Source organism: Etheostoma cragini, chromosome 17 (assembly GCF_013103735.1).
Source record: "Etheostoma cragini isolate CJK2018 chromosome 17, CSU_Ecrag_1.0, whole genome shotgun sequence".
In the NCBI taxonomy this organism is placed as follows: Eukaryota; Metazoa; Chordata; class Actinopteri; order Perciformes; family Percidae; genus Etheostoma; species Etheostoma cragini.
The window spans coordinates 1,689,436-1,717,174 of record NC_048423.1 but is presented as its reverse complement, the minus strand read 5'-3'; the positions used below and the strand labels follow the sequence as shown (position 1 = coordinate 1,717,174).

The window sequence follows — 27,739 nt, the reverse complement described above, 5'->3', positions numbered from 1 at the left end:
CACCAGGAGATTGACATATGTTTTTTTTAGGTTGAATCTGGCTTCCTGCGTGTAAACCTGGACTGTCCGTGTGTGTCTGTGTGTGTTGATTCGTAGACCTTGAAGCCAAAGAGCGTGTGATAGAGGCCATGCGTTTGGCTCTGACAGAGCAGGAGGAGACGCAGGACCAGATGGAGCAGGTCTTGGGGGAGAAATTTAACGTCATCCAGGAGCTCTCCAGCGGTAAAGATCTAAAAAAAATTATTATAATAATCCAAGTAAGAAGATGTAGTCTGTAACTTAAATCTATAGTTGCAAAAAACAACAACTTGATAAGTGAATATTAAAGTTATACTAAAAGTACTTAGTTTGTCTCTTTGAATGTACATATGCCTTCTTTAAACAGTTTCCTTCAGTGTCTTGTTCCCTGGTTTCAACCATTTCAGAATTGGAGAAATTGAAAGGGATGTTGTTGAAGCAGGACCGACGTGGAAAGGACACCCACTCCTTCGTCGACAGCCCATCGGATGACCTCAAACTGGCCAAACAGGAAACTGCCCAGACTCAGGAAAGCTTGAAGGTAATGAGGGGAAGTAACATTCAAATATTGTTTTAGATGCAAGGACCAGAAATGTTCTCAAAGTGATGGAAACTTTAAAAAGATAACATTCCAGTAGGAACACGGACTATTAATAGATATTCGTGGTTAAAAATAAAAACTAATGGGTCTGTAAGGATCCTTAATCATCCACAAAGTTGTCCCAACAGTATTTGTACATCTCTCCTTTCGATTCCTACCTTTTGAAATACTTCAAGCAGATCCTTCAATAAAAGAAGACTGACACATGTTCAGAGCGGAGACCACTTTTTTCATTGAAGTAAACTAACAGCTTACCCTGGTCACATATACATGTGCTGAGGTTCTTTAATAACAACTTGTAAGACTGATGCCTATCGTTGATTGAGCGTAGCTTGTCTTATATTTCTGCCTACAATTGCCTTGTTGTAGGCAATTGTAGGCACCACCCTTGTGGTTGATATATTTCATCTAAAAGATTACTTAATAACTTAACACAGACATCCTCATTACAAAAACAACGCTTTTTGTTCAGCTGTGTGCAGAGAAACACCAGGCCGAACGCAAAAAGTGGCTGGAGGAGAAGCTGTCACTGATTGGCCAAGCTAAAGAGGCGGAGGACAAGAGGAACCAGGAAATGAGGAAGTTTGCTGAAGACAGAGAGCGCTACACTCGTCAGCAGAGCCAGCTGGTAGGGAGAGGGTGACATGCAAAACACACATAAGGCCATTTTATGTCAGTTTCGGTCCGAGTAGCGGTGGCTTGGTAGTGTCACATTTCACCCTACTCACTCTCTTTCTCCATAGTCTATTTCTACAACTTTCCCCTTCCGTGATTGCGGAAATTCTGTATATGCCATTTTTTCCCCCTGGAAATCAGTTACCTTCCGCTTTCTTTTTTGTTGGAATTTTATTTTCCGGTGGATTTCTGAGGACTATGGTCAACTGCTCCTCAGATGTCTGCAGGGTAAATCCAGACAGATAGACTGTCTGTCCAATCTGAGTTTTCTGTTGTACAACTAAAACAACCTCTGAACGTACACACGTTCCACCAAAACGTCCTTCCGGAGGCTATTTTGCAGAGGCAGAGGAAATGCCATTAAGCACGTTATTCTCCCATCCCGTAATGCTGTGTGGACTAGCCAGACCTTCTTCCGCAGCGCTGTGGAGGACGGTCAGGCAATGTAAGACTACCTACATATTTCCCATCGTGGTCAGAAAGCACAGGCGAGACACTTTGTTTCCCCGACTATGCCTCTACAGTCGGTTCTCGCTCCGAAGATAGTCACCATCACTCTCTCACTCGCTATTCCACACACTCCACACACACGCCGGCCCTGCCGTCCTCTTATTTTCGCAGAACCAATAATCCCTCTAAAACACGAGATAAATACGTAAACAGTGTTTGAATTCATCTCAAAGGTCCTGTAAAGACTGATAACAGTTGAACCAAGTCTGACACTATAAAGCTGAGCTTGAGAAGCTGATTCTGAAATGTCCACCAAACAGAGGAAAAAAACATTTTAAATAATGTTCCTTTTATTTTCTTATACTTATAATCATTTCTCTTTCTGCATCTGTTTTTGGTGTACATTTCCCTCTTCTTCAGGAGTCCTTGTCATCCCAGCTGGCTGAAAAGGAGCAGATCATGGAGAAGTGGAGGACGGAGAGAGACACTCTGGTAGCGGCTTTGGAGGTACAGCTACAGAAGCTTCTCTCGAGCCAAGCAGACAAAGACAAACTCATCCAGCAGCTTCGCCAAAGTACCTCACAGCCACCACAGGAGGTCAGTATAACATAAAGATGATAACAGAAACAGAGGCCACAACATTGAAGATGCTGCACGCTGAACTGTAAGAATTTAAAAAAGCAGCAAGAAAGATTACTGTCACACTTTGATGAATAAGGTCTTGAGGCTTTTATTAGATTAATTAACCTTAAGTAACAAATAAAAAGACAAAAGAGAAACAAAAAACTAGCTGCTCTCCTCTATGTAAGGCATCCTAGTAGTTTGTTTCACCACGACTACACACTCCAATCAACGATATCAGATAAATTAATTCGTATCATCCGTCAAGGCAAAACACCTGCTGTGAAATCATCATTTTTTGTTGATTTACCCTTTAGATAGGAGTGATGTTTGAAAGGAGGGAGCTTAAACTGCAGAGGAGTGTACATCCAGTTTTGTCACACTTCTGCAGGCTTCGGGACACTAATTTGACTCGTTCTATTTTTTCTGTCCTTCTCTGGTAAATCACAGAAGGTTTGGTAAGTGAATCCGCATTGACATGGCGATGTATCTCTGTTTCACATGTTACATTTTGGTAATTTTTCACTTTGCTCTCTTACATTTCTTCCTCGCTGAGCTTTTGTTTGAAATAAATTATGTTATTTCGAAAAACCAATGTGGCAAGACAGCCTTCCCAGGATAACTACAGAACACATTGTGAAGAGCAGGCTGTAATGATTCTCCAAATCAAATTGACGCTTGTCTGGCAGAGCTGTATTGATTAAAACATTTGGGAGAGAGTTGCAGCTAATTTAATGCAGGCGTCTCTTGGTATCTAAAAAACAAAAATTATATGAAGGAAACTCTATCCGTGTGACAGAGCAGTAAAATAGCCAAGTTTATAATCATACAAGGGTTATTGAAAGCAATAAGGGGGGCAGTTGGATGGCTAGCTAATATTTAAAAGACAAGTTTTTTAAACAGTCTGATGCAGTCACTCGACATTCACATTTACTTCCAGCTTACTGCACTGAGAACAGGCCAGCACGATTTATGGAAAAATATGAATCACAATTTAACAATTTTTTAGACTAGAATTGATATCATGACTTCTCTACCAAGATTTTTTTTTTCTCACAAATTGTAATGTTGATTGCACACATGAACCATGACAAAACAAATTGGCAGTACTAGACAGATATTTTTTTGGCACCTATAGCACATCCCCACAAGCCTGTAAAAATAGAGGCTTCAATGAAGAGAAGGGAGAGCATGGCAGCACTTAAACACCTATTTTATACAGTCTATGTTCAAAACTCGAAAGTTTGTGATGGAGTCGGCTCGTAAAATTAAGAAAATCAAAGTCATAAAAAAAAATGTTATTTAAAAATTAAGTCGTGAACAGGGTAAGTCAAGACCTAGATTGGCCTACTAAGAACCATGAGGACAAAACAGCATCACTAATTTAGTTTAACTAAATATTGTCTGTCTAGCTCAGCTAAAAATACCAGATCTTTAGACGTGTAACTCAATATTATCCATTATATTGTTCAAGGCTAGAAGGAAAAGTGCAATGAAAAGCATCCAGTGTTGGTGATGACCACATCCGAGGAGGGTTAATGCTTGGAAACCATTTGAAGATTGATAGCAACTACAGTGGAGTGGTTTGTTCATACATTTAATGGATATGTCTTGTTTTGTTTCCCTTCATTTTATCCATATGTCGATCCATGCAAACACTATGTTCTGCTCCAGGACGACACTGCTGTCCGTCACGGCTAATGCATGTCAGGTTTTCAGGGTGAGATGAGAGCTAGGGACCAGAGTCATGGTGCATTTGGAACAGTTTCATCACTTTATTCACTTACAGCACAATCTTTCTAGAGCTTTCCATTGACTGTGATGTGGTGTACATTTGCCCAAGGATGTTGGCCATGCCTGTATACTTTAGGTTTCCATGGTCCAGTGCTTGTCAAAATGTTCTCTAGTTTTATTTATTCCTGACTTTGAGATGGATAAATATGTATTTGTCATCATAAATGGCTACCTCAGCTTTGTTTAGGAAAGCAATATTTGATTTGAATGTTCTTGTAAATCTTATATGTAAGACTAACTAGTGCCTTTCATTTAAGTCCATATTTGCATAAAAAGGTTCAGATGCAAATCATATTTCAGCAAAGTGTGATATCTTTTTTTTTTTATGCTGACTACAGAATTTTGAAATAAAAATGTAATTTACTTTTGTTGATGTTTACTGGTTAACAGTTTTGTGGCCTGCTTCCTAGTACAAAAACAATGCTGTGGCTCAGGCGTGCAATATTGAAGTGTTCTGAACCCAGAATTTCTCCCGGCGTGTGCGTGTAGTGAGCAAGTGGCACCTTGTATGGCAATCTCGGCCACCAGTGTACGGATGTGTGGGAGTGGTTCCTGTACTATGTTAAAGTACTTTGAGTAGCACTTTACTTGGTTGTTAAATTGTGGTTATACATTTTCCCATTGCAATAACGGTTCCAAGCTCTGGATTACATTTTTTTTAGTACAAAGCATATCTCTGCAGCAACAAGAAACCTCCTCAGTGTCCATAAACCTTCTGTTACAGAGTGGTGATGGTGGTGTCGGCGTGGCAGAGCTGCGGGCCGCTCTGTCTGAAAGAGAGGCAGAAGTCCTACGACTGAAGGAAGAGCTCAAGGCCACAACAGCCCAACAGGGGGTCACAATCACACAGGTGAAGCTTGACCCCATATATCTTATTAATATCCTATAACCACCACTGCTTAAAGGAGAATTATGGTCGATTTCAACACGTAGCTGTCAGGAAAGAGGAAAATGAAACCAATCTGTGCCGTCTACACCGTGTTATCCTCCTGCTAGAGTTAGCACCCAACAGGCTCAAACAGGGCAAGTTATAAACGTGTTTTTAGCCTCTAAACATGTTCAAAATGTCATTAAAAGGGCCTACCCATGTGCAATGATTCCTTCTGAGGAATTAAATCTGTTTATATTTCCTGTTTTCCAGTGAAGTCCACACTAGTTGATTGTCGAACTCAATCCAATATTCCAAAAATAATTTTTTTTCCACCAAAAAACGATTTGTTGTGTCCTTAGTAAAGAATATGTAGAAACTTGCTGTATGTACTCTGCTGTAACATGACGCCACAGTGGAGCCAGCAGAGCAGAACTTCCGGATGCAGAATGTCAAAAGTTCAAGAGCTCACTTATGCGTGGTAACCTATGAGCATGCACGATTGCTCTTGAACTCTTGAACTGCTGCTGCAGACATTGCTGTTGTTAATCTGTTGTTAACACCCTGTCTGATGGATTTAACAGCATCTGTATGTGAGAAACCCTCAGCTTCAGAAACAAAAGAGGCACTTTTGTTATCTGTAGAGCTTTGTCAATCTAAAATTACCCATAGTGGCTGTGGTCGTACTTAGCAATTATTATAGGAGCCATTTTTTGGCAGCCAACGTGTGACGCTCGGGGTGGAAAATTTTGATTTAAATTTGGCCTAATTGGTTCAGCTCTGTTGCGCACAGCAAGTTCACCATTTTTTTCAACCGTGGTTAGGTGTATGATAATGTGGTAGGACTAAAAGAACTATTATCTTGTTTGTTTAGTTTATTTATTTACTTTTTTTAAAACTCATTGTAATATCCAACTTTAAGTTTGAACTCTTGGACAACAAGTTATTGATTGGCAATTGTTTAAAAACACACATCTACACCAATGCCACGCCAACAGTTATGGTAGACTGAACGTAATATTGAACTGACCATGAAAGCATTGAATGTATTGACATATTTTGGATGTTATAATCACTTTGAATGTCTTTTTTCGGCCTATGACAGACTAAAGGCAATGTGAGCCCTGTTCCATTGGTTGGGAATCCCCAGAGTGAAACCATTAACAGGAAGTCAGGAGGAAGGAGGGATACCAGAGCGTCAGTCAGCAGCCAGGTAACCTCAGTGACATGACATGAATTCTTGACTCAATCCAATACTTTGGAAACGTATTTTAGAACATTACATTGGATTAGAAGTAGGGTAGTTATAGTCCGTAAAATACGATATATTGTGCCAGTTCATAATCCCATGACGATAGAAAAAATATATATTTTGCAGGCCCAGTAGTCGGTCCACATTTTACCAGCTTGAAACTTTTTGGATGCCATCTTGCCCAGTAACCTGTGGGGATACTTTGTAGCAGCTGACCTCAACACCTTGTTGTAACCTACAGACCTGTCTGTATCCTCAGATCTAGACACAAGTCTCACTTGAGTGACCATGAAATGACCTTCATGTCAATCATGTGTGTTCCCACAGAGCTCAGCTGGCTATCCTTCAGTGCTAGAATCCTCTGAGATTTCCACAGAGAACGGCAGGACGAGCCGCTTCCCCCGTCCGGAGCTGGAGATCTCCTTCAGCCCTCTGCAGCCGAACCGCATGGCTCTGCGACGCCAGGGAGAGGAAAACGCCGTCACTGTCAAAATCCCCCGCCCAGCACGCAAAAGGAAGAGCGGAGAGATGGAGAAGGTAAGATCCAGTCAAACAAGCAGGTCGTCCACACACTTATCAGGCATGAAGCATGTTTCATTTCAAAGTAAGAGATACCTGATAATTATAAATTAGCTAATTTCATCAGTGTGGTGGTTTAAGTTTGACAGTGTCACGTTGTTTGCCCATTTGTGGATACAATTAATATTATCTGTGTCCAACTACAAAAGATGGTGCACGTGAAAACATCCCTCTGTGCTGTATAAACCTTCATATGTACACCATGTTTGCCTACATTTCCTAAAAGTAAATCCTCACTAGATAATTAAAAAATAACTGCCTCATAGATTGACTTTTTGATTTTCAGAGATGAGTTAATTTTTCACATGTTATGTAAATTAAACCCTTCTAAGTATGGGGCAACAACAGTTGTATGCAATAACATGAGCTATAATACTATGACAATGTCATAATCTCAACAACTGCGTAGGCAATATGTGACTTGTACAAAAATAAGACCAAAGAAGACTCCATGGAAACAAGACCAGACTGTGAGACTGGGTAAAGGTTGTTTTCAGGACACCTTCTCACTGGAATTTGATTAAATGCAGCGAGGAGCTACACTTATGTTAATTAGTTTTGTTCTGTTCTGACTAATGCAAGAGAAGTAGGCTAACTCCTTTGTTACAGTTGGCTCCTTGCATTTGATTACAAGACACTATAAAACAATATAATGATAGTAGTAATAATAATAATAATTCAGATCTAGTAAACCAATGAATGTTATTTTCACAACTGCAACACAATTTGTAAATACGTTTTGTTCTCTAATTTATGTTATGGTATACATTTTATCAAAGACAAATGTCCACTTATCAGCCATCTAGCATTATTTAGCTAACCTAGTTTTGTTGAATCATTTCATTAAGAATTGACACTTACAGAAAATAATCATAGATAGAAAAGAAAATGCGACTTTTGCCAAATTATAACCTGGCGTGCCAGTTGGTTTGTTAACACAGAACCATCTGAGAAGCCTTCATTGGGAACTGTTTTGAAAAGGCCGGGCTCTTTTAAGAAACACCTAACAGGCACTTGAACCCATTGTCTGTAACAGCTGCTACACGCACGCACGCACACACACACACACACACACACCAAATCCATACCCATGACTGGCAGGTGCTCCTCAGTGGACGCTGACCAATTGGGTAAGCTACTTCAGACACAAATGCATCAAATCTAACCTGACGAGTTGCATTGGGATCTGCTGTGTGATCCCACTGTTGCCGCATAATGTCGTGATATCGCAATCCATCTGAAGACAATTTAATTCTGATTAATTGTGCAACTAAATACCATTTGCATAAAAAAAACAAGAAATTACATCCTTCCTTTGTCCTTTGTTTTCTGTAGTGAATTGATTGTGAAAACACTCACATGCATGTACCATCCACATATGGTTGAGAAAAGCAATGTCATTAATCATAAATACCAATTACAAGGAAAAACAAAGTAACTTCAGTGGTAGCACACACACATTGTCTCCCCAGAGAACATACTAAAGAAGCATCCCACTCTAAGAAACAGGGTCGGTACAGTTCACTTGTCACATCACTTTGTCACTGTGTGCAAAGGTTAACGCTGGTTGCAGCTGGTACAGAATCACTCATGTTTTTTCTTTTCTCCCTTTGGCAAACATCTTGAAAACAACATGTCTGCATTTGGAAAAATTCCAAAATAACATTTGTGTTGACAGATGTAAAGTACAAGATTGTACAAAGACAGTGGAGGTTTCACACCATAATTTCTGCTCATTATTTCTTCTTATTAAAAATGAAAAACAAGGTCTCTCTGAACAAATCAAGTCAGTCAATGTTTCCCTAAACCCTATTGTGGATATTTACTCAACTCCATGGTTCAATAGATAGCTACGTAGTAAGGCCCAATAATATCATGCGTCCTCATTATTGTAATTTCAGTGTTGGCTGCTTTTAAAACTGAATTATTAAATCTGAATGATCCATATTTCACCATAATGCTCCCAGGCAGTGTGCTTGGGAGCTGCTGAGTCCATTAACACACCTTATGCCAGTAATTCATATTTATAAGTTTACTACTGATAAAGTTACATTAATAGCAACTGCAAATCAAGCCATCAAAGACAATTTCGTGCATGGCAAACCAGAATGATGAAATGATAACCTCAACATATTAGCAAAAGGACAAAAAAGAACCCCTGTTTTGTGTGATCGTCATGGTTGAGATGAACTCTGAGTGGAGCTGCTTTTAAGTGGCGGTATGACTAGGATTGCACGTTATTGACAAATTGTGATATGGAGATATTGAAAATTAATTTTGCGATATTTATACTAATTACGATATGTTTTAAACGTATGTAAAATTAGAAAAGTTAGCGAAAACACCAAAAGAGATTCATAACAAATGAAACAAGTTTTATGACAACAAAATGTTCATTTCAACTGACTGTCATATTGGACTGGTTCAACATGATTAAATAAGGAACAATCATGTCTCAAGAACAAGACATGTTGTAATGGTTGGACAGTATGAAATAAATAAAAGAACAGGACATGTACTGGTTGGACGGTCTAAATATAAATGCAGAGAACAACACACACCTTTTCTTTCTCTTCTCTGATTCGTTCTGTTTTGTCTCTATTTCTTCACTTAAATTGTCACTTTGTTGAAATATGCACACACGTCACGTGGTACGCTCCACAGTGTTTGTTGCGTAGTGGACCCGTGTGCTGACCATGGCACAGTAACTGGCCAATGAAACATGGTCGTTATAAATCAAACACAACTAAGCCACACAGCCAACAGACGGGACGCAGCACTCCACAAAATAAACAAAGTATTGCATACTTTAGATATATTGCAATAACGATATTGAGTTGCTGTATCCTGCACCCCTAGACATGATAAAAGTTGCAATGTTCATGTGGGGCTATTCATTTCATGTGCTCTGTCACTGCAAGACAACACGGTAGCAACAATTTTATTATTGGCAAACAAAACATACTGCTGTATTCATTTTTGTCAGTTGAATAGTTTTATCAACCTCCAGCCAGTTCACATTGCGAGGATATATATTGTGTTAATCCTCTTACAACATAACCTAAAACTCACCAAAGCTGTCTCAGTTGGTTTCTGCAATTTCGTCAACTCTTGTTTTCGCGGACAAAACCCTCACTGAGTTAGATGTGAAACAAACGCTTTTATTTGCTCTTCTCAAAGCCACCAGACTCCACTGACAGAAACCGTAATGTGACCTCGCTGATCATCGTAAAACCGCATTCATTCAAATTTGACATACAAAATAAATTTCCCAAACACCACTCCTCCAACAATCAGCAACTCTGGTTTGGTCAAAATAAACCCTTAATTTACTGATTTATGTGTAAATTTGTCAGCTCCACACGCTGTTTTCCCCCCACTGTCTCTCTGCTGTTGAAGAAATGACAAAATACCCCCAACAAATAACAACTGCCGATGTATTGCCAATCATAAATTTATTCCCCCAGACGCCGAAGCCTATCCAACCATGGGGCAGAATTAGGAATTTATTGTAGGTGTCATTTTCACTAAATCCTTTTACTGTCCTGTGCAGGGCCTAATTTGCATTTTAAAGTAAAAGACAAACCTAAAGAAGACCATTGGTAGAAAAAATATAATCATACAAAAACAGGAAAACTGGAAAACATTTAACCTAGCACCCCATGATTTTATTTTTACTTAGCAGAGGATTATTTAATCTATCTTCACAAATTGCGTTCAGTGCTGCCCTGTGGAGCAGTTGATTATCTTTGACTAATGAAAGATGGACATTTTAATTGCAAAACATGCACTGTGGACAAACATTATACTCGAGTTTGAAAGTCAATGTTTTTTTTTTCTTTCTTTTTTTTTTTCTCCTCAAACTCGAGATCTCGACTTTCATCGTGGGGGGGGGAAATAAATATTATAATGTGTGTGTGTGTGTGTGTGTGTGTGTGTGTGTGTGTGTGTGTATTCCCATCCATGTCACCTCCGGTGCTCCGTACAGCAATCTGCTAATGTTACCTTGTTTTTTTTAATACCTTAGAGTATCTGGTTGTAATTATAATATTCTAAGGGCTGTTTTCCCAGATGCATCTTGACATTGCATCTTCACTTCACGGAAAGTGAACGTCGCTGAGCAAAAGATGATAAATCGCTTTGAGATGGCATCAAGAGGAAAGCTATTTAGAAACTGAATGAGTCAACTTTGCGATGCAGCCAATTTAAACATTTTTCACATTTAAGTGTTTTTGAAAAACATTTTGAAAAGTAGTGGTGAAAAAGTTTCCACAGAAACAACAATACTAGAGCCGAGACCACACCAAAGTTTCAAAGAGTTTTTTAACTTGATACCTTACTTTAAAGTGCTTGTGTTATGCTCATTTTCAGGTTCATAATTGTGTTCAGAGGTTGTACCAGAATAGGTTTATGCAGTTACATTATCAGAAAACACCATATTTTTGTTGTACTTGCTGCAGCTTCTCTTTTCACCCTGTGTGTTGAGCTCTTTGTTTTAACTACAGAGTGAAGCATCTCACTTCTGTTTCTTCTTCTTTGCACATGCACAGTAAGTACTGCTAGCTAGTCAGACGCAGAGTATGAGGGCGTGCCACGCTAGCAGCTAGGCAAGCATTTTAACGTGTGTTATAAAGTGATTCACATTCGTCACGGAAGTAAAGGCTGGACTACAATAGAGCTGTTTGTGAACCGAGTTTTCTGTTGGATTTTGGGGGGGACTTTGGGCTCTTTCACTTTGTAAACCTATACCTGCACAGGAATGATATATAACACCGTAAAGGAAAGGGGGAAAAGCATAACATGGGCACTTTAAGGACTACAACATGTTTTTGTAATAAACCCCTTTTTCTTTTAACAAACAAAGCCAGACATCTCAAGTCCTAAATATTTAAGAGTAATAAAACATGGGGATAAGAAAACACTGCTCGGTTTGAGTTAACTATTCAGTACATTTTTACGTGCCAAAGCTACAGTGGAGAAAATGTTCACTTGTAGTTATGATTTGCTTTTTTTTTTACAGAATACTTCTTTTGTTTTTAAATGATTCATTGGAAAATGACAGTAATTAAAACAATGTTGTGTGTGCGCCAAACCTGTAGTTTTATGTATTCTATAATTTTGACAGCTCCCAAAGAGACTTAGAGCAACAAGAAGAAGGAGCCCCGATGCTCTACATCTTTCCTTCTCGATATTTTTTTAACCGTCACAACTAAGAACTATGTGACGGCGTGTTAGCAATGTGCCAACATACTCCGGCAAAAGCTCATTAGCTGGAACATTTTAGGCCACGTTAACGTAACAAGTATTCCTCCCAATCTAACTCAGCTCCTTTAACTCCGTCTCGTTGTGCTCTTCTCATACGACGACATCTTCCCTTTTGAAACCAGCAGTGGGAGTATTTACACTGGGGTTTCATCGCAGAGCTTTAACCCCTAAGTAATTCCACTGATGACTGCAGTTATGCTGACTCACCTGGGTTCTAGAGGGAGAATGGGAAGAGGAGGGGGGGGGGGGGGGGGGGGGGGGGTTGTTCAATAAAAAAGCCCATAAAAATATGTAGGTATTTGTGATGAGGATGGCTTCTACAGCACATCCAAAGGGATGCGACGTTACATAAGATTTTATTCTGGGGATCTGGGGCAAGCCAGTCAACATTTATGAACAAGAACACATCTCTTTCATAAAGGCAGTAAAGGCAAAATCGGAAGAGAAGACGTGAGACCCAGACAAATTCTCTGGGTATAAAGATGTTTTCATGCACACTTTAAAAAAAAATAATTTCAGCTTCATAGACATTATTTCTTTGTACACTTTGTTCTTTAACTAGTACCTCTATTCATGCTGCTGCGATGACCCAGTTTCCACTTGGAAAGCCTTTCTCATCTGAACATGTGAAAAAAAAAAAAAAGGGTTGGTGTATGTCGTCGGCCTTCATACTTTAGCAGTCCAATAAAGGAGGATGAAGTAAAATTTAGTACCCAACAGAAAACGGGAGGGAATAAGATTTGAAACAAAGATTTCCTTGAGCTTTACAACCAAGAGAGGAATGGGCCAAAATGAATAAAGGAGGGATGTGGAGGGTGCAACACAGAAAGAATAAATTGAGAGAGATTGGTTAAGGGGGAGAGACGGAGGAAATGCCAGCCAGGAAGGAGGAAAGTATAATGAAACAATGCTCGGAGGAAGTACATATAGAGGAAGACAGCAGAGGGAAAACAGTAGAGATGAGAGAAGGATGGAAAGAAGAGATGGGGAAGATGAAAGTGGCTGGCAAGCAGAGATGGGTGGTTGAGAGATTAGGGAGGTTAGATGTCAAGATGAAAGAGGAGGGATTGTGGGTAGAGTTGTTGAAAAGGAGCAGAAACAATAATGGATGATAGTGAAAAGTTGGAGAAGCTGTCACAGCGGTGACAGTTGGCTGTTGAGAGATTTTAGATCTGCACAGTCTAACTGCACAGCATGTACTTAATGGACACATCTTTTAGCATCGCATATCTTCCATGTTCTCGCTTTATCACAGTCACATTTTGTGTTGTATGTATCACGAAACCCAGCAAGTCAGACAATATAGCCTGTATTGAACTGTCAGACACATGATGCAAGGGTTTGTTACCTTAGGAATAATACAAAGAATGCACTAATTATCTTGTAAAAGGCTCAGGTGCAAACCCAACAAACACGATGCGCTTAAACGTATTGCTTATTTCCGCACTATAGAAAACCTTAAATCTAAATTTTACGTGTGCATCTTTGCATGCATAAAAAACTGTAAATGATCACAGCTAGCTGTCCCTGTCCCCCCTCCCACTTCAGTTACACAGCCTGTAATAGAAACCTTCTAGTTCCATCACAAAACTCCTACCAACTGTGTCAATCATCGTCTCAGTGTCATGGCAAGAAATTTGCCTTTAGTACCAGGACATTTTGAAATCTCCATTAAGTGATATTGTTAATATTAGGATAGAATTGACTGTGATGTGTGAGGGTTATTCAGACTCCACAAAACCCTGATGAAGAGTTTAACTGGTAAAGGAGTAACAGCTAGCAGCTAAATAGTCCGATATTTTCCCGGGAGTTGGCGGAAACCAAACCAGAGCTAAGAGGAGAGTAAATGTTAGACTTGGGTTGATCATATGTACACAAACATAATTCCAAACTAATGATAATGCAACTTTAAGTCTACTGGAGGTGTAATTAGTCAGTTGTTAGCAGGTAAATAAATACAGCTTGATAGGACGATGGTGTACTAGGGCTGTGTGTCTGCATTTGTATTTTTGCCCCCTAGCTTAAGGCAGCTGTAGGATTAGCAAATGTCAGAATGTGCATACTATTACAAATATTGTGTTTGTGGAAGACCCTGAGTTTACTAAAACACGGATTTTCCCCCACTATGTAAAAAAACAACCATGGCTTGGATTGGGAACCACAGGAATTATTCCCCCTCCTCTTTAATAATAAATAATTAAATGGCATTTTTATTTAGTTATTTTGAAAACCAGAATTTGTACAGCGTGTTTGTTTTACAAGCTATTTAAAGTCAATGTCGCTTTAGGGTAAGAGACATGCAGTGTGTTTGCCAGTGGGGGCTTTTAGATCATCTGAAAATGACTGGTACAGAATATCTCATGCCTCTCTCTCTCTCTCTCTCTCTCTCTCTCTCTTTCTCTTTCTCTTTCTCTTTCTCTCTCTCTCTCTCTCTCTCTCTCTGTGTTTGTCTGTCTGGATCTGTCTGTCTGCAGGATCTTGGCCTATCCTTGATCCTGCCGAGAGTCAGCAGGAGCACAGGCAGAGAGCAGGTTCACCGATGATTAATGGGGCAACATAATAGGGCCTCACAGATGTCAGGGAGAGAGGGAGAGTCAGAGAACACACACAAACAGTGAAGTCCTCAAAACCTTTAGCCAGTTTTGTGGAATAGTCTGTTTTTTTTTTTTTTTTCTTTTAAAGTGCAGCCACCTTTAAAAGCAGCAACCCATCCATCTCACTCAGCTTCGCTCTTTACCCATCATTAATTGGATAAAGTAGCTGAGTATTTATGGTGCTTGAGTTTCTGTTTGGCTGTGCTTGTGATGCATCAACGCAAATGTGGAAAGGGGAAAGTCATGAGAGCATAACACATTAAATAAACTTGTCTTAATCAGATTTTCTTCAGTACCTTTGACTAAGCAAGTTACACCTGGAAATAGTTGGTTTTGTGTGCTGCTGCATTAGTGATTCTTCATAGATTATCGGAGTATAAATTCATATGTCCTAGACAGTGGGTCATCATTCATTAATTAAGCAGAACTTTGAAAAAAAGAAAATAATCCATGTGAGATATGTAAAGGAAAAATTTAATCTGCTGCAGATAAATGCGCTTTCCCATCCAAACAATTTATTCTTGACATTCTCATATACGTACTGTATGAATGTAAATTTGTAGGATAGCTCTCTTAAATTTTAGTACTTGGATTCAGACATGCCATTCTGCTCTGTCTAGTGACGCTAACTCAGTAGGGGTTTGACATTTGACAGAGGCAATTTATCCCGTTGTTTTGAGGTCACAAGTGTCTCATGACATTGACCCTGTTCAGCACTTTGGTCAACTGTTGTTTTTAAATGAGCTATAGAAATAAAATTGACATTGACATTTTCAGTAAAAATGGGAACTAAAAGGTGTCTGACACAGTTGCCATTTTTTTCCCCCTGAAAAATATAGTAGGTTAAATTTCTACACCTGCTGGCGAGTTCCAATGTTCTGTATGTGCAGGTCTACACGTATGGATAGACAGAACATTAGTTCCACATCACAACTGGCAATTGGTTGATTTCTATGATGGGGCGGTTCCTGGGAGTCCAAACATTGCTGGTACAGATAAGCATAAGGAAATGTGGGAAAACGTAGAGTTTTGTGGTTATCCAACAATGGTGTTCCATAAGATATTAATGGTCAGTTGTTGTTTGGACTTATTCATTTATGGTTTTAGGTTTACGTTTTAATCTCTTGATAGCTTTTCAGCAAGTAGTTATCGTTAGAATGAGGCTTTTGTATTGGATAACATCACATTGGAAGGTGTTTTCATTGTGTCCACTCCATGGGTGCACAATATAATCATAGACTCAACACTACAATACAGAATATGACCTCATAGTCAACTGCTGTACTTTTTTTGTACAAATACTCTCTTCAGCACTTTTGTATAATATGTGCAAAAGTCTTGTGACCTTAGAAGCCACGTACCTTAATGCTTCTGGATCCCACACCAGCACTTTAAAACTTAAAAAAAAAAAAATTTAGGCAATTCAAACGATGCTCCCACTGCTTCCATTTGGGTTATATATGGGTTTCATTCTTTCGGTATGTTCCTCTTAAACCTTTTAGTGGCTTTCCCACAGAAGGGAAGTCTGTGATTTCAAAATATACCCTCTGTGAACAACACAAAATATATACAGTAATATGGATCTTCAAACACACACATTCTATTGGTTTTAAACATTGAACACGAATGCAGCAGGGAGTCGTGGGGCTCTTGGCGTCTAACAGATAAATAGACTCTGCTGTACACCATGGTGGCACCAGTGGCACTATGTAGCCAATCCCATCAGGACCTGAACTCTATTAATGTTGAATGATTTCTTTCCTGTTCCATTCCAGCTTATTGTCTCACTATTTCACGACAAACTCAAAATCGAACTGAAAAGATAGTTATTGTTTAATTAGTGTGTACCATGTGTATACATTACAGTTTTTTTTAACCAAGTTCTTTCTTTTCTAAAGTCTCACATTTTCAGAAGGAGTAAACGACGACCAACACACAAGGTACATGTTTTTCTTTCACAGAACCGCATCATGTTTTACCCCTTCCATACTCATAAGCATACAACCACAACATTCCTCATTACTCATCATCATTATCCACATCAGTATGGTTTAAACCGCATGGCTTACCCATCATGAGTAAGTCACATTATTTGGTAAAGGATTTTATACAGAAAGTTCAGGTATAGCAGCAGTGTAGTATAAGCATTAAAAAAGTGCCTATGATCAAAAGGCTGCAGGCCTGAAGCCCTAATTTTCCTTACAAATCCAGCAGAGAATACTTGGAAAACCTTTCACGCAGGATAGTTGTTGTCCTTTAACAGTGTTTTCACCTCCAGTTCCTCCATTGGCTGCTAGCCAACAGTAGATGCAAGAATGAATAAAGGTGAGGATATGATCCATAAAACTGCATTTGTTTATCCAACCTTCATCCAACCACTGCAACAGTAGAGATTTGAAAAAAGATGGTGTAACTACCGTGTTCTCTCTCTTTGTAGTCGAGAGAGAGAGACTAAATTTAGGTGCACATAATTTGATTATGGCCAATAAGGCATCACAGCAATGGGAATGTTTATATTGGTTGCTTGTTAGTGTGCCATTAATTTACTCATTTCCATGTTAAAGAGCAGAGTGATTTATGCCTGACGACGCCCCCTTCACATTTTTCCTCAATGTCAAAGTTTTCCTTCAGCATTCACCCTCAAAAACAGACCTCTTCCATGATGCTTCTGTGGTACAGTGTAGAGCTGGTCTCAGTCTTATTTGTCTACTATAGGATGGGGGAAATTACTTTTGAAGAGAATGTTGGAGAACTTTGAATCCATTTTTTCAGCTTATAGATTGATTTGGGTTGCAAAACATAAACAGTTGGTTAGTGTTATAGTGTTATAATGACATTCAGTCATGCAACTTCATTAGGAATATGTTACTCATTAACCCTCTACCGGCAATTGGATTTGGCCCTGCAGCTCGGTCTGGAAACCTACACGTTTAATTCTCTGTAAACGGATTTTCTTTCTTTATTTTCACCAAGTGGACTAGAGGGTATTTGGGCGGGGGAAGTGGAGCTTTGGTCTGCGTGCTGCTGTTGCCACTGACTCTTGATGTCTTTGAGGGAGGATACAATCAAGCCGTAGCCTGTTCCTCCCTTCTACAGGGAGGTCAGAGTGTGAGGCTGAGCAACAGGGCTGCGCTCCTGGAAATTGGTTGGATTCAGTTCCTTGTTCAAGGACACTTCAGCGGATAACTCTGTGGCGAAGTTCGGAATTATTATTACGGGGTCGCTTGTATGACCACAGGCCCACACTGCTCGCAGCTGAGTGCCAGTTGCTACTTGAATCACTTCATCCTGTACTACTGCATTTACAGAAAGTTTCCCTGCCGAGAACAACTTAATCAAATGTATTAATTTTGGGGCATCACAGTCCAAGCTAAACACCACTGTATATAACGGCAAAGATTCTCTATAACTTAAGATAATAAGAAAGCATTACACGCTGCCCCAATCGGAATGTTGGTAGTTTGATCCCTGGCCCCGCAGTCCCATGTCGAAGTGTCCGTGAGCAAGTCACTGAACCACAAGATGCCCCCGATGCTGCGCCATCGGAGTGTAGATGTGTGTGAGTGTTTATCTGATGAGCAGGTGGCACCTTGTACGGCAGCTTCGGCCACAGTGTGATATGTAACCAACTAGGTAAATGCGCTTTGAGTTGTCGTTAAGACTAGAAAATAGCTATATAAAACAGCCCGTTTACATATTCAAGATTTTCTTTGTGTATTATTTATACACAAATAATGTTAATTTCCCCTAGCATTAGATATTTACACAGCTAAAAGCCATATTTAGCATTAAAAAAAAATGAGGACGTTGGTTGATGTTGGCTTATCTGTGTGAAGATCTTGTGAAATTTGATGTTTGCCTAATTTGTCCGAAAAATGCAATTTTAGTGTTGTTATGTTCTGGAGAGATGTGCCTGATGAAAAATGGGTGCAATATTTACTTTGGTGACTACGGTGCAAAAGAATCGGTCATAATATGTGTTCATGTTACCACTCCTATTGGAATCAAAACAGTCAGGACCTGCCTCTAGTTTCCAAAAGTGAAAGAAAGGCCGTGATTGCTCGCAGGGTCGCGGAGCATCCGGACCGCAGAGGTGCTTGGTGGAAAATCGGGGTTAGACTGGTAGCTTTCTCAGGGAGAAAACTGGGACCTTCACAGCTTTTGCCTTATAACATTGTTGATATCATAATTGCATTTACCCAAGTGTCCCATGTCATGGTGTTAGTGTTACAGTGAGTGATGCATAGCCATTACAAATGGATATGCATCATATTTATCTATTTGTTTTTTCTTATTTCAAGATTAATTTTGTACTTGTTTTTCCTTTGAAATAATCATAAATTACGAGGATATTTATCATTATTTTTCATGCTTGTCACATAAGTGTTTCTCATTCTGCTTCCTGCTTCTAAAACATTGTTACAGTAAATGTGAAGTAGATAAGTTCAATCTCCTTGCCACACTTGTCTGGTTTTTGGAACTAATTATACGTCAGAATCAATGGATTAATGTAAATATAATTTGCTCCCTCTTAAATAGAGTGCTTGTACTTCATCTATGTGACAACCAGGCAGGGCGTTGAATGGTAAAGTGGATTCTTATCAGAGGAGTTTGACATCTGTAGGCAGCGACCCAGCAGTGATACAGCCTGTCATCCATCATCCACACTTCTGCACCATTCAATTTTTCTTCGAGATAATAGTTTTGGCAGGCTGGAATATGTAAACTGGCAAAATGTGAACACACACAAGCAAATAAAGTTCTTCAGATTTTACTCTTGGCACACAATCATTTTCTCTTCAGCCCTGATTATTTATCTCTCTTTTGCTCTTCTTGTCTCTCTGTCCTTGAACTTCTTTCATTCATTCCTCTACTCTTGGTCTCTCATGATGCTTCATCTCTCCCAGCCAGCCACGTCTGTCTATTCAGAAGATGAGTTCTTAATGATTTATGGATGATGTTATGCCTCTTATTTAGAGGAGACGTCACCCCTGCTCCAGAAAATCTTTCAGAATTTTTAGAAAGACATTTGAAGGTATTGGATGATCGTTAGTGTGGCCCTGTCACCGGAGGAGCACCGTGTTGTGGATCAGTTATACACACTGATATACTGTTTACTATATAAATGTTTCTTAGCGTACAGCTTGTAGTCTTCCTTCCCCCCCCCCCCCCCCCCCCCCCCCCCCCCTTTCTATTCTGTTCTCACCGCCTGTATTCTAGTCCTATAAATCAGTGTTTAATGATTCAGTCCTCAAAGTCTATTCCTAGTTGTTTCAGTGTATCCTTAAAGATGCATGTATATATGGAGGATTGTATGAATGCAACAGCTCATATTTAGGCTGGTTTTTGTTTGACATTTTTGGAATCAAAAATGCGCGATCATGGAAGGGCTTGTGTCATGTGGACGTGCCGACAGTTTTGTTGTAATTACTTAGAATTCTTCAAGGAGGAGACAGAAACTACGCACTATAGCTTTAACATAAAGCCAAACTTCTCACATGTCAAATACAGACACGTTATAACTTACACTACAATTTCCTATTGATAGGATTTGAGGGGGGAAGTTAATGTATATAATTGTGTAGTCATTCAATTTAAATACACATACATGTATTTCCTTTATATATTAAACACCCTTTTTTTCTAATTTTGGGAAACGCTGGGGAGTTACAATAGAATCTGCTCTTCCAAATCTGGCAAGAAAACGATCTATTTGCAGCACATCTCTGCTTCCCACTATCTTCTCTGCATCTTTTTTTTGTCCCCAGTCTGGATTCATATTATCTCACGTCTCATTTACTTTCTTCACATGCTCCCTCTATTATCTCATCTCTCTCTCTCTCTCTCACACAAATGCTTAATCTTGTTTACTTTATCCCCTACGGTTTATCGCTATCACTTATCACTGCACTACTAATCTGTTTCTTTCCACTTATTTCTTTCTCACGCTCTCACATGTGCACACACACACATACATTTTTCAATTTATTTTATCTCTACTTTCATACTTTCTCTCTCCCTATCCGTTCTTCCTTTCTTCCTCAGATTATTTTTAAAAGCGTACTCTGAGTCACTGATGTTTTCATGTGTTTCAACCCTTTTTTTTTTGCTTTTCAAAGTGGAGCATTTGTATGGCTTCCACCACATTGAGCCACCCTCTCAGGTCAGCATGTCCCCGGCTAGTTGTGAGTCAGAATTGCATTTCCTAGTACCAAAATATATCCAAGGATTTGTTGTACTGATGCAGGAATATACTGACATATCACATCTTATCACACCTGAGTACCGCTAGGGGTGAATACGACTGGGTGAAATGGTCGATGAACCACAAAAAGAAATATTTCTTTTTTGGCAGGCTATTGACTGAAGCGATAAGACCCAGGAATCAGACAAATAAACTAGAAGCCTAAGATCGTCAAGAAAATACCAAAAGGTTAAACACATTCATTTGAGTCTTGTGTCAAGAAATAGATTAACTGTTAGCTGTGTAAGTAGAAAAATACGTTTTTTTCAGTAGTTTCCTGGTAGATTTTGACAAGATATGTTAGGGCTTTTTTGTGTAATTTAACCATGTTTGTCCAGTTTAATTTGAGGCTTTAACCTTATCACGTTATCCAGCAAATGTGAAGGTTAAATCGTGTTTAGAGTTTCTACTGGGTACTGAATGTTTTAATTGACACCACAGTAGACAGAAAAAACAGTGGTTGCCATAAAAAGGTTCACTTATCAGCGAAAGAATGTCCTTCGTCGAGCCAGTGCAGTGCAGTGAAGGGTCACAAAACTCATACCTTTTTTTTGACAAATCCTTCTTTGTACTTCACAAGGGCTGGAAACAAAATAAAGGGTGCAGTTGTGTAATAGTCCCATTTTATTGGTGGAATAACACTTAAGCTTCAGCAGAGCACTCTCATTCAAACTGACACATAAGACACAATCTGCAAAGCTCCAAAATTAGGCTTTTATGCAATCCTTCTCCTTGAACTCATATGCTATCATGTCATTCAACTCATTACCTCTCCGACAGCAGAACAGGGAGAAAATGGTCTCACGCTTCACTTGATGAAAAAGAAAAACCCTGTAGGCAACATAGTTATCCTTGGCATACCTGGGATATAAATAGAAAGAAGAAGAAAATGTTAAAGGTTGTCCTTTACTTTCTTCCTGAAAGCGAAAGTCTTCTCTCTGAACTTGTGTTCAATTGCAGAATACATCATCGACCCACGTATTTGTTTTCTTCTAGTCTTAATGAAAGGTTTTCTACGTAAGGTGGACAGTAGTGCCTGTCACTGACATCAAAATCTTGTTTGTAAGGGAACTGAAGATCGATCGTTTCTGAGACTCTTCAAGCCCCTGTGGCAGGTAAAGGAAACTAAATTGGAGCACATTTTCACTCTTTTAAAAATGATTGCGGACAGTAAAATGCTATAAGTGCATTTGAACTTTGACGACCGCTGAGACTGGTGCACAAAGTGTCTGAATGTTTTTCTGCTGACGTCTACCTCATATTACCGTCTGGCCCCATCTCAACCAGTCAGTCATCTCACGTCATTATGAAACATTTTGTGGTTGTTATTTTTTTTCAAACCCTCTCTGCTCATCAACCGCTTACTATTCCTCTGCTACAGATGACTCCGTACACACTCTTGATTGTTTGTCTAAATTGTGTATTGCCTTGTGTGTTTACAGGAGGAGTTGGAGGCTGAGAACAGAAGGAACACGCGGACCAAACTGATGCCAAAGCTGACCCCACACAAAGAGGAGGTGCAAACAAACACAAACGCATACACACACATGCATAACCATGACGTGTTCATGTGAATGTATTAAAAAAATTACAGGTAACACCTCAATGTAGAGAATTTGGTAGAGTACTAATTTATCACACAGCAGCTCATTGTACTCAGAAGGATGTCACACTTGTTTTGCATGAGGTCTTCTGTTTTTGTCGGCTGGCTGTCATTGTGATTCCATCCATCCATCCATCTTCATCCGCTTATTTGTGAATTGTGATTCATACTTTAATATTTCATTTACTACCCTAATTGCTTAGAGGGTTGCTAAGGTCCAAGGTATTATGGTGAACAACAAATGGCCTTTGCTTTGTAGGGTTGGGTACCAAAACCTGGTGCCAATATGGCATCTCTTCCTAAATGACCGGTATCTACCGGATGAGACCACAGATTTTGGTGGCAGGTAAATGCCTGCGCTACTCTCAGCTGCTCCAAAACCGACAATACAGGCAACAGAAGCATGACTGCACGCAGCGCTTGTTAAGGTTGCCCGTGGCAGCAAGTAACTTGAGCCTACCGTAGCTAGCAGCTGGCTTTAAAACTCATGTTGCCCGTTATTAATGTTCTTTTTAACTACCCAATTTTAATTAGCCAAAGTAACATGATTGATTCCACAGAACGCTCTCTGGCAAGTACAAATCTCTACTGTCATTTATTTTGGGGTGTCGTATTCAGTTTTATAGCATTTGAAAAAATTTGAAGAGGTTTCAAAATAGTATTGAGTAAAAGTTGACATATTCCAGTCTGTGATTATGCATCAACATCCATTCCTTTGATTTTAGTCTAAATAATTTCTGACATCGCCTTTTCTAACTCAAACATAAGGTTTAATTTCCTACAAATTAGGTTTATTGACCATAAATTCCAAAAATAACTGTAAAACTAAAGTTAATAAGTTCGTGTTACATAGTGTTGAAAACATAAAAAAGTGACAAACATTGAAAAAAAGCGTCAAGTGTTGAAAAAAAGGTCAAAAACAAAACAAAAAAACATTAGGACTCTGGGGAGTAAACTCTCCAGCGCTAGGTACCAGATTCCAACACCGGGACGTACAGCAGTCGGCAGCTAAGGACCGAGTGTAGCCTTGCGTCACTCTTCCAGTTACCATGGCCACTGGCGGATCTGTGACTCTCTAGAAACTCATCCTGCTTTTGTACCCTTCTGCCATTTAATTTGTTTTTCTTTTTTGTTGTTCAACATTAATTTCCTGGAGAAGTAAGTTATTACATTTTAAATTAATCATTAAAATCATTATTTAAATTGGACCATGTGTCCTTAATAGCAATCAACAAGCTGTTCTTTAATGACAGTAGTTGTCATTTTGTGCTTTTTTTTTTCCCTCTTTCTGAATTATCGGTTCAGACACCGTTTTTTAAAGTATCGTTTTAGCACTGTTATTGAGAAAAGAAAACAAATATATAAATATAAACTTACATAAATATAGTGATATCCAACCCTACTGCTTTGTTTCACAAGTGCGGTAGTTCAAAGGTGAACCATGAGGTAGTTCCACTAATAGATGTTTACAAGGGACAGTTTGTCATTAGGTGATCTGCGGTTTAGATCATTGGGTTACACCGGACTCCCTCACCAGTTGTGTTGTCTGTACTCTTGTTCCGTAAGCAACATGGAGCTTTTCCCGCTGTACACGCTGACAGACTAACCACTGTTCACTGTCACCTGTGATCAGATCTCCTCTCCATCGAGCCGCAGTGACTCCCAGAGCAGCATCCGCACCAGGAAGGAAGGAACTCTGCAGAAGATCGGAGACTTCCTGCAAAGCTCCCCCACGCTGTTTGGCTCTAAAGGTCAGTGTGTTAATATGTATATATGTATATACACAGTATATGTCCTCTCCAGTGCATTGTGCTGCATAATACTCATTCACCTTCACTCACTTACTGATCAAAGACACTCACCCGGCCCAAGGGAGTTTTTAGAATTTTTAAATTTCACAGATGAAAACTTGCATGCAGCAACCCAACGTAGGACACACCAACAAACCTCAGAGTTCCTGCCGGAGTCATTTGGAAGGATAAAGCAGGTTCGACACAGCAGCCGGGCAAGGGCGGCCGAGTCTGAGACATAATGACGGCTTAGAGGAGGAAGCAAAGACATTGAACACATTGGAATTAGAGTCCTCTACGAGTTTTATCCCCGGGGATTGGCAGTTTCACTCGGTCAATTGATTATGCCCCTCCCTCGGGTTCCATCTCATCCTCTCTCTCTCTCTCTCTCGCTCTCTCTCGCTCTCTCTCTCGCTCTCTCTCTCTCTCTCTCTCTCTCTCTGCCTGCTGCTCATCATCTTTTGTTGTTATTTATTGCTCCAACACATCACTCTTTTCTTTCTCATTTGTTCTCCATTTCTCTCATTGGTCATTCCTTCTCTCCCTCCACTGTTCCCGATCTTCCCCACCTCCAGCCCCCATCTCTTTCTCTTCCTCACATCCTTTCTTTCCTACTGCATACCCTTCAGTCTCTCCCAGTGATTGTTTTCTCTTCTTTCTTTTTTATAACTTGAACAATAAATAACAACCATTCCAGTGTTGACTTTACAGATTTTTTTCAAGATGATTATCATTGACTATATTTCATATTTTTTTTGTATTTCCCTGATGAGACTAAAAAATAACAACTTTTCCTGCCAATGAGTTTTACTTGTGAATCAGAGTGAAATGAACATGCAGAACACATCAAATATGATTAAATGGTTTGCCAACATAAATTTAACTAATCAGTTAAACTAGATCTTAATCTCTCTAAGGATCTAATTCAGCAGGTTTCTCTAAACCTCTTCTGTCTCTGCAGCCAAGAAGATGATGAGTCTGGTGAGCGGCCGGGGCGATGCAGACTCTTCAGCCCCCTCCGCCTCCTCTTCATCCCTCACTCTGAGAGCCAAGAAGAACAAAAAGAAGCTCTACCGGCCTGAGATCTCCTCCCCCATGGACATGCCCTCACACCCAGTAAGTGTCATTATTAGGTCTGTAACATGAAACCGAAATTGCGATCCAGAAGGCAGAATCCAGACTCGAGTCTGAATAGAACCCTTCATTTTACTGTAATGACTGTAAAAGTGTTACACTTCAACTCAGTTGTTTGAATGACAGAACTGTGGTCAGGCTGCGGCGTAGCGTTAGCGTGCCGAGTTGATGCTTTCTCTGCGGGGTGCAGACTGATTTGCTCTCGCCAGTCACATGACCAGATTGCAGCCTTTGCGTTTAGGAAATAGCGTTGTAACATGTCGCGATATTATTGCAGATGCATATAACTGTTGAGCCCTAATATGTAATATTACTCTGTTGCTTTTATTCAATTTATATATTTTTTCCACTTTGCAGTACTTTCCTACTCGGCATTTCCTTGTACCTTTATGTCATGACATAAGTCTCAGAATAGAATTCCTAATGGTCTTTTAAAAAGTCTTAAATGTGACTTGTTGAAACCTGCAGAAACCCTTTGTATATATATACACACACACACACACACACACACACACACACACACACACACACACACACACGGTAAGCCTGCAGTACAGCTCAATACTTTACTTTGGTACATGCATGTCAGCAGGGTACGGAAGGACTCATTTTCTGATCAAATTGTTGCGGATTTTTTTCACAATTTCTCGGGCCATTTTCACACATGTAGCTCATTTACTTTAAGATTCTGTGGGTAAAATGATACAGCTGATGCATGTTACCCTCAGTTGTTTTTTTGTTCACACAGCAATGTTCTGCCCAAAGTTATGATCAAAGAGAAAACTGTTCTGTCATTGGTCAGAAATCTTACCAAAAGAATTCGCCCAAGGCCAGATTTCTAAGAAAAAACGAGAAAAGAAAATGCATTTCACTTGGCGGCTCCAGGTCAACTCGCAACTCATTTTGATAGTTTTCTGGCCAAAACGGTGGGCTGTCAATCAACTCTGTCCTCACGGAGGTGTGGTATGTCTCGATAAGCACTCGGATCAGTTGATCAGCCACTAACCTAAATTGTCGATCTTCTGATTGGTTGTTAAAAGATGGATCTGGGCCTCTCTAAGGACAAGCCTACAGTCATACACAAAAACACACATTTTTAACTCTTTGTTGTTTTCTCGTTTGTAGATGATCAGCAGAGAGCCAGAGGAGAGAGAGAGTGACCATTCGATCATTAAGAGGCGCCTTCGCTCCAGACTGGTGAAATAGTGAACCTACTTACGTTAACACTATTTTCACAAGATGAAGGATAATTTAGCTGCCCAACACCATTTTTTTTCTTCTATTTCATAGTGGCTGGAAAGTCTTAAAACATGCCTTCTAAGTTATCTTATTTAATCTAAAAATCTGTAGTTGAATTCTGTTTTCCGAATAGAGCAAAGTCACAAATGTACAGCTGACTGCGTGGCGAAGTGGCAGTTCTAGAAATGGGTCAACATTTTGGATAAGTGATTCGAGGGTCGCCACCACCTACATCTGTGTGTTTAGTGCGGCCCTTCATTGTATTTTTTTGTTAGTTTAATGTTGGTACCCAAAATGTAGACGTTTCCAAAAATGTTGAACTATTCCGTCACAACACTAATCAACGTTTGGCTGCTAGAGTATTTCTTCTCTGATATTTCGTCCACATTTATCATCAAATGATTCCTGCCTCTGCGGATACTCTTATTAAATAGTAAGCACTCTGAAGCTGTACATCTTTACACTTAATAGTCAAAAAGATGCTGACTTTATCTACTTTAAAGTGCAATTTTCTATCGGCATGTTTGGGCTGTGCTGGAGAATGGTTATTGTATTTTTTTTAAAAATATATATAATGTGAGGAAGCTGCAACAGTTAAAATGTGTCATTTTTCAGACGTTTCAATGTTGTCCTGTTTGTAAAGCGCCAGCTCGTTGATATCAAAGCTGCTTTTAGAGCCTTTTTGAATTGTCTCACGTTGTTCTGAGCAACTTATTCATTTCATTTTCATAAATGTTTGGATAGGAAGTCAAGTATCTTAATGTCTCCGTTGTTCACTTTGTATTCACTTTTCACTCTCTACTGCACTTTATCTCTTTCCTTGGAACAAACCTGTGATTACACACTAAAGCTAGATAAACAGAATAAAAGTAGGAATGGTTCTACCGAGTACTTGTTAGCGAAACACCACCACGCAGCCTTCTGATAATCAGGGCTGGTGCTCTGAGTGCTAGAAGAGAAGACCGTAGGCCTGGTGGGGGGGGGGGGGGGGGGGGGGGGGGGGGGGGGGGGG

General features: G+C 39.7%; 1 protein-coding gene across 4 annotated transcripts in view; it reads left to right on the top strand.

Moving 5' to 3' along the window:
- Positions 1-26,935, top strand: part of LOC117960292 (kinesin-like protein KIF20B) — a 44,440-nt gene extending 17,505 nt beyond the window's left edge. For 2 of the 4 annotated variants that reach the window (XM_034898105.1, XM_034898102.1), the window contains exons 24-35: positions 97-222; positions 426-559; positions 1,092-1,247; positions 2,165-2,341; positions 4,884-5,009; positions 6,133-6,240; positions 6,607-6,816; positions 16,616-16,657; positions 22,404-22,478; positions 24,198-24,315; positions 25,316-25,470; positions 26,614-26,935. In XM_034898105.1, coding sequence (XP_034753996.1) covers positions 97-222; positions 426-559; positions 1,092-1,247; positions 2,165-2,341; positions 4,884-5,009; positions 6,133-6,240; positions 6,607-6,816; positions 16,616-16,657; positions 22,404-22,478; positions 24,198-24,315; positions 25,316-25,470; positions 26,614-26,694 — 1,508 coding nt within the window. In that variant the 3' untranslated portion in view covers positions 26,695-26,935. Of the gene's footprint in view, positions 1-96; positions 223-425; positions 560-1,091; positions 1,248-2,164; positions 2,342-4,883; positions 5,010-6,128; positions 6,241-6,606; positions 6,817-16,615; positions 16,658-22,403; positions 22,479-24,197; positions 24,316-25,315; positions 25,471-26,613 lie in introns of all 4 variants that reach the window. The other 2 variants (XM_034898103.1, XM_034898104.1) reach the window with 2 other exon arrangements.
- The last annotated feature ends 804 nt before the right edge of the window (positions 26,936-27,739 follow it).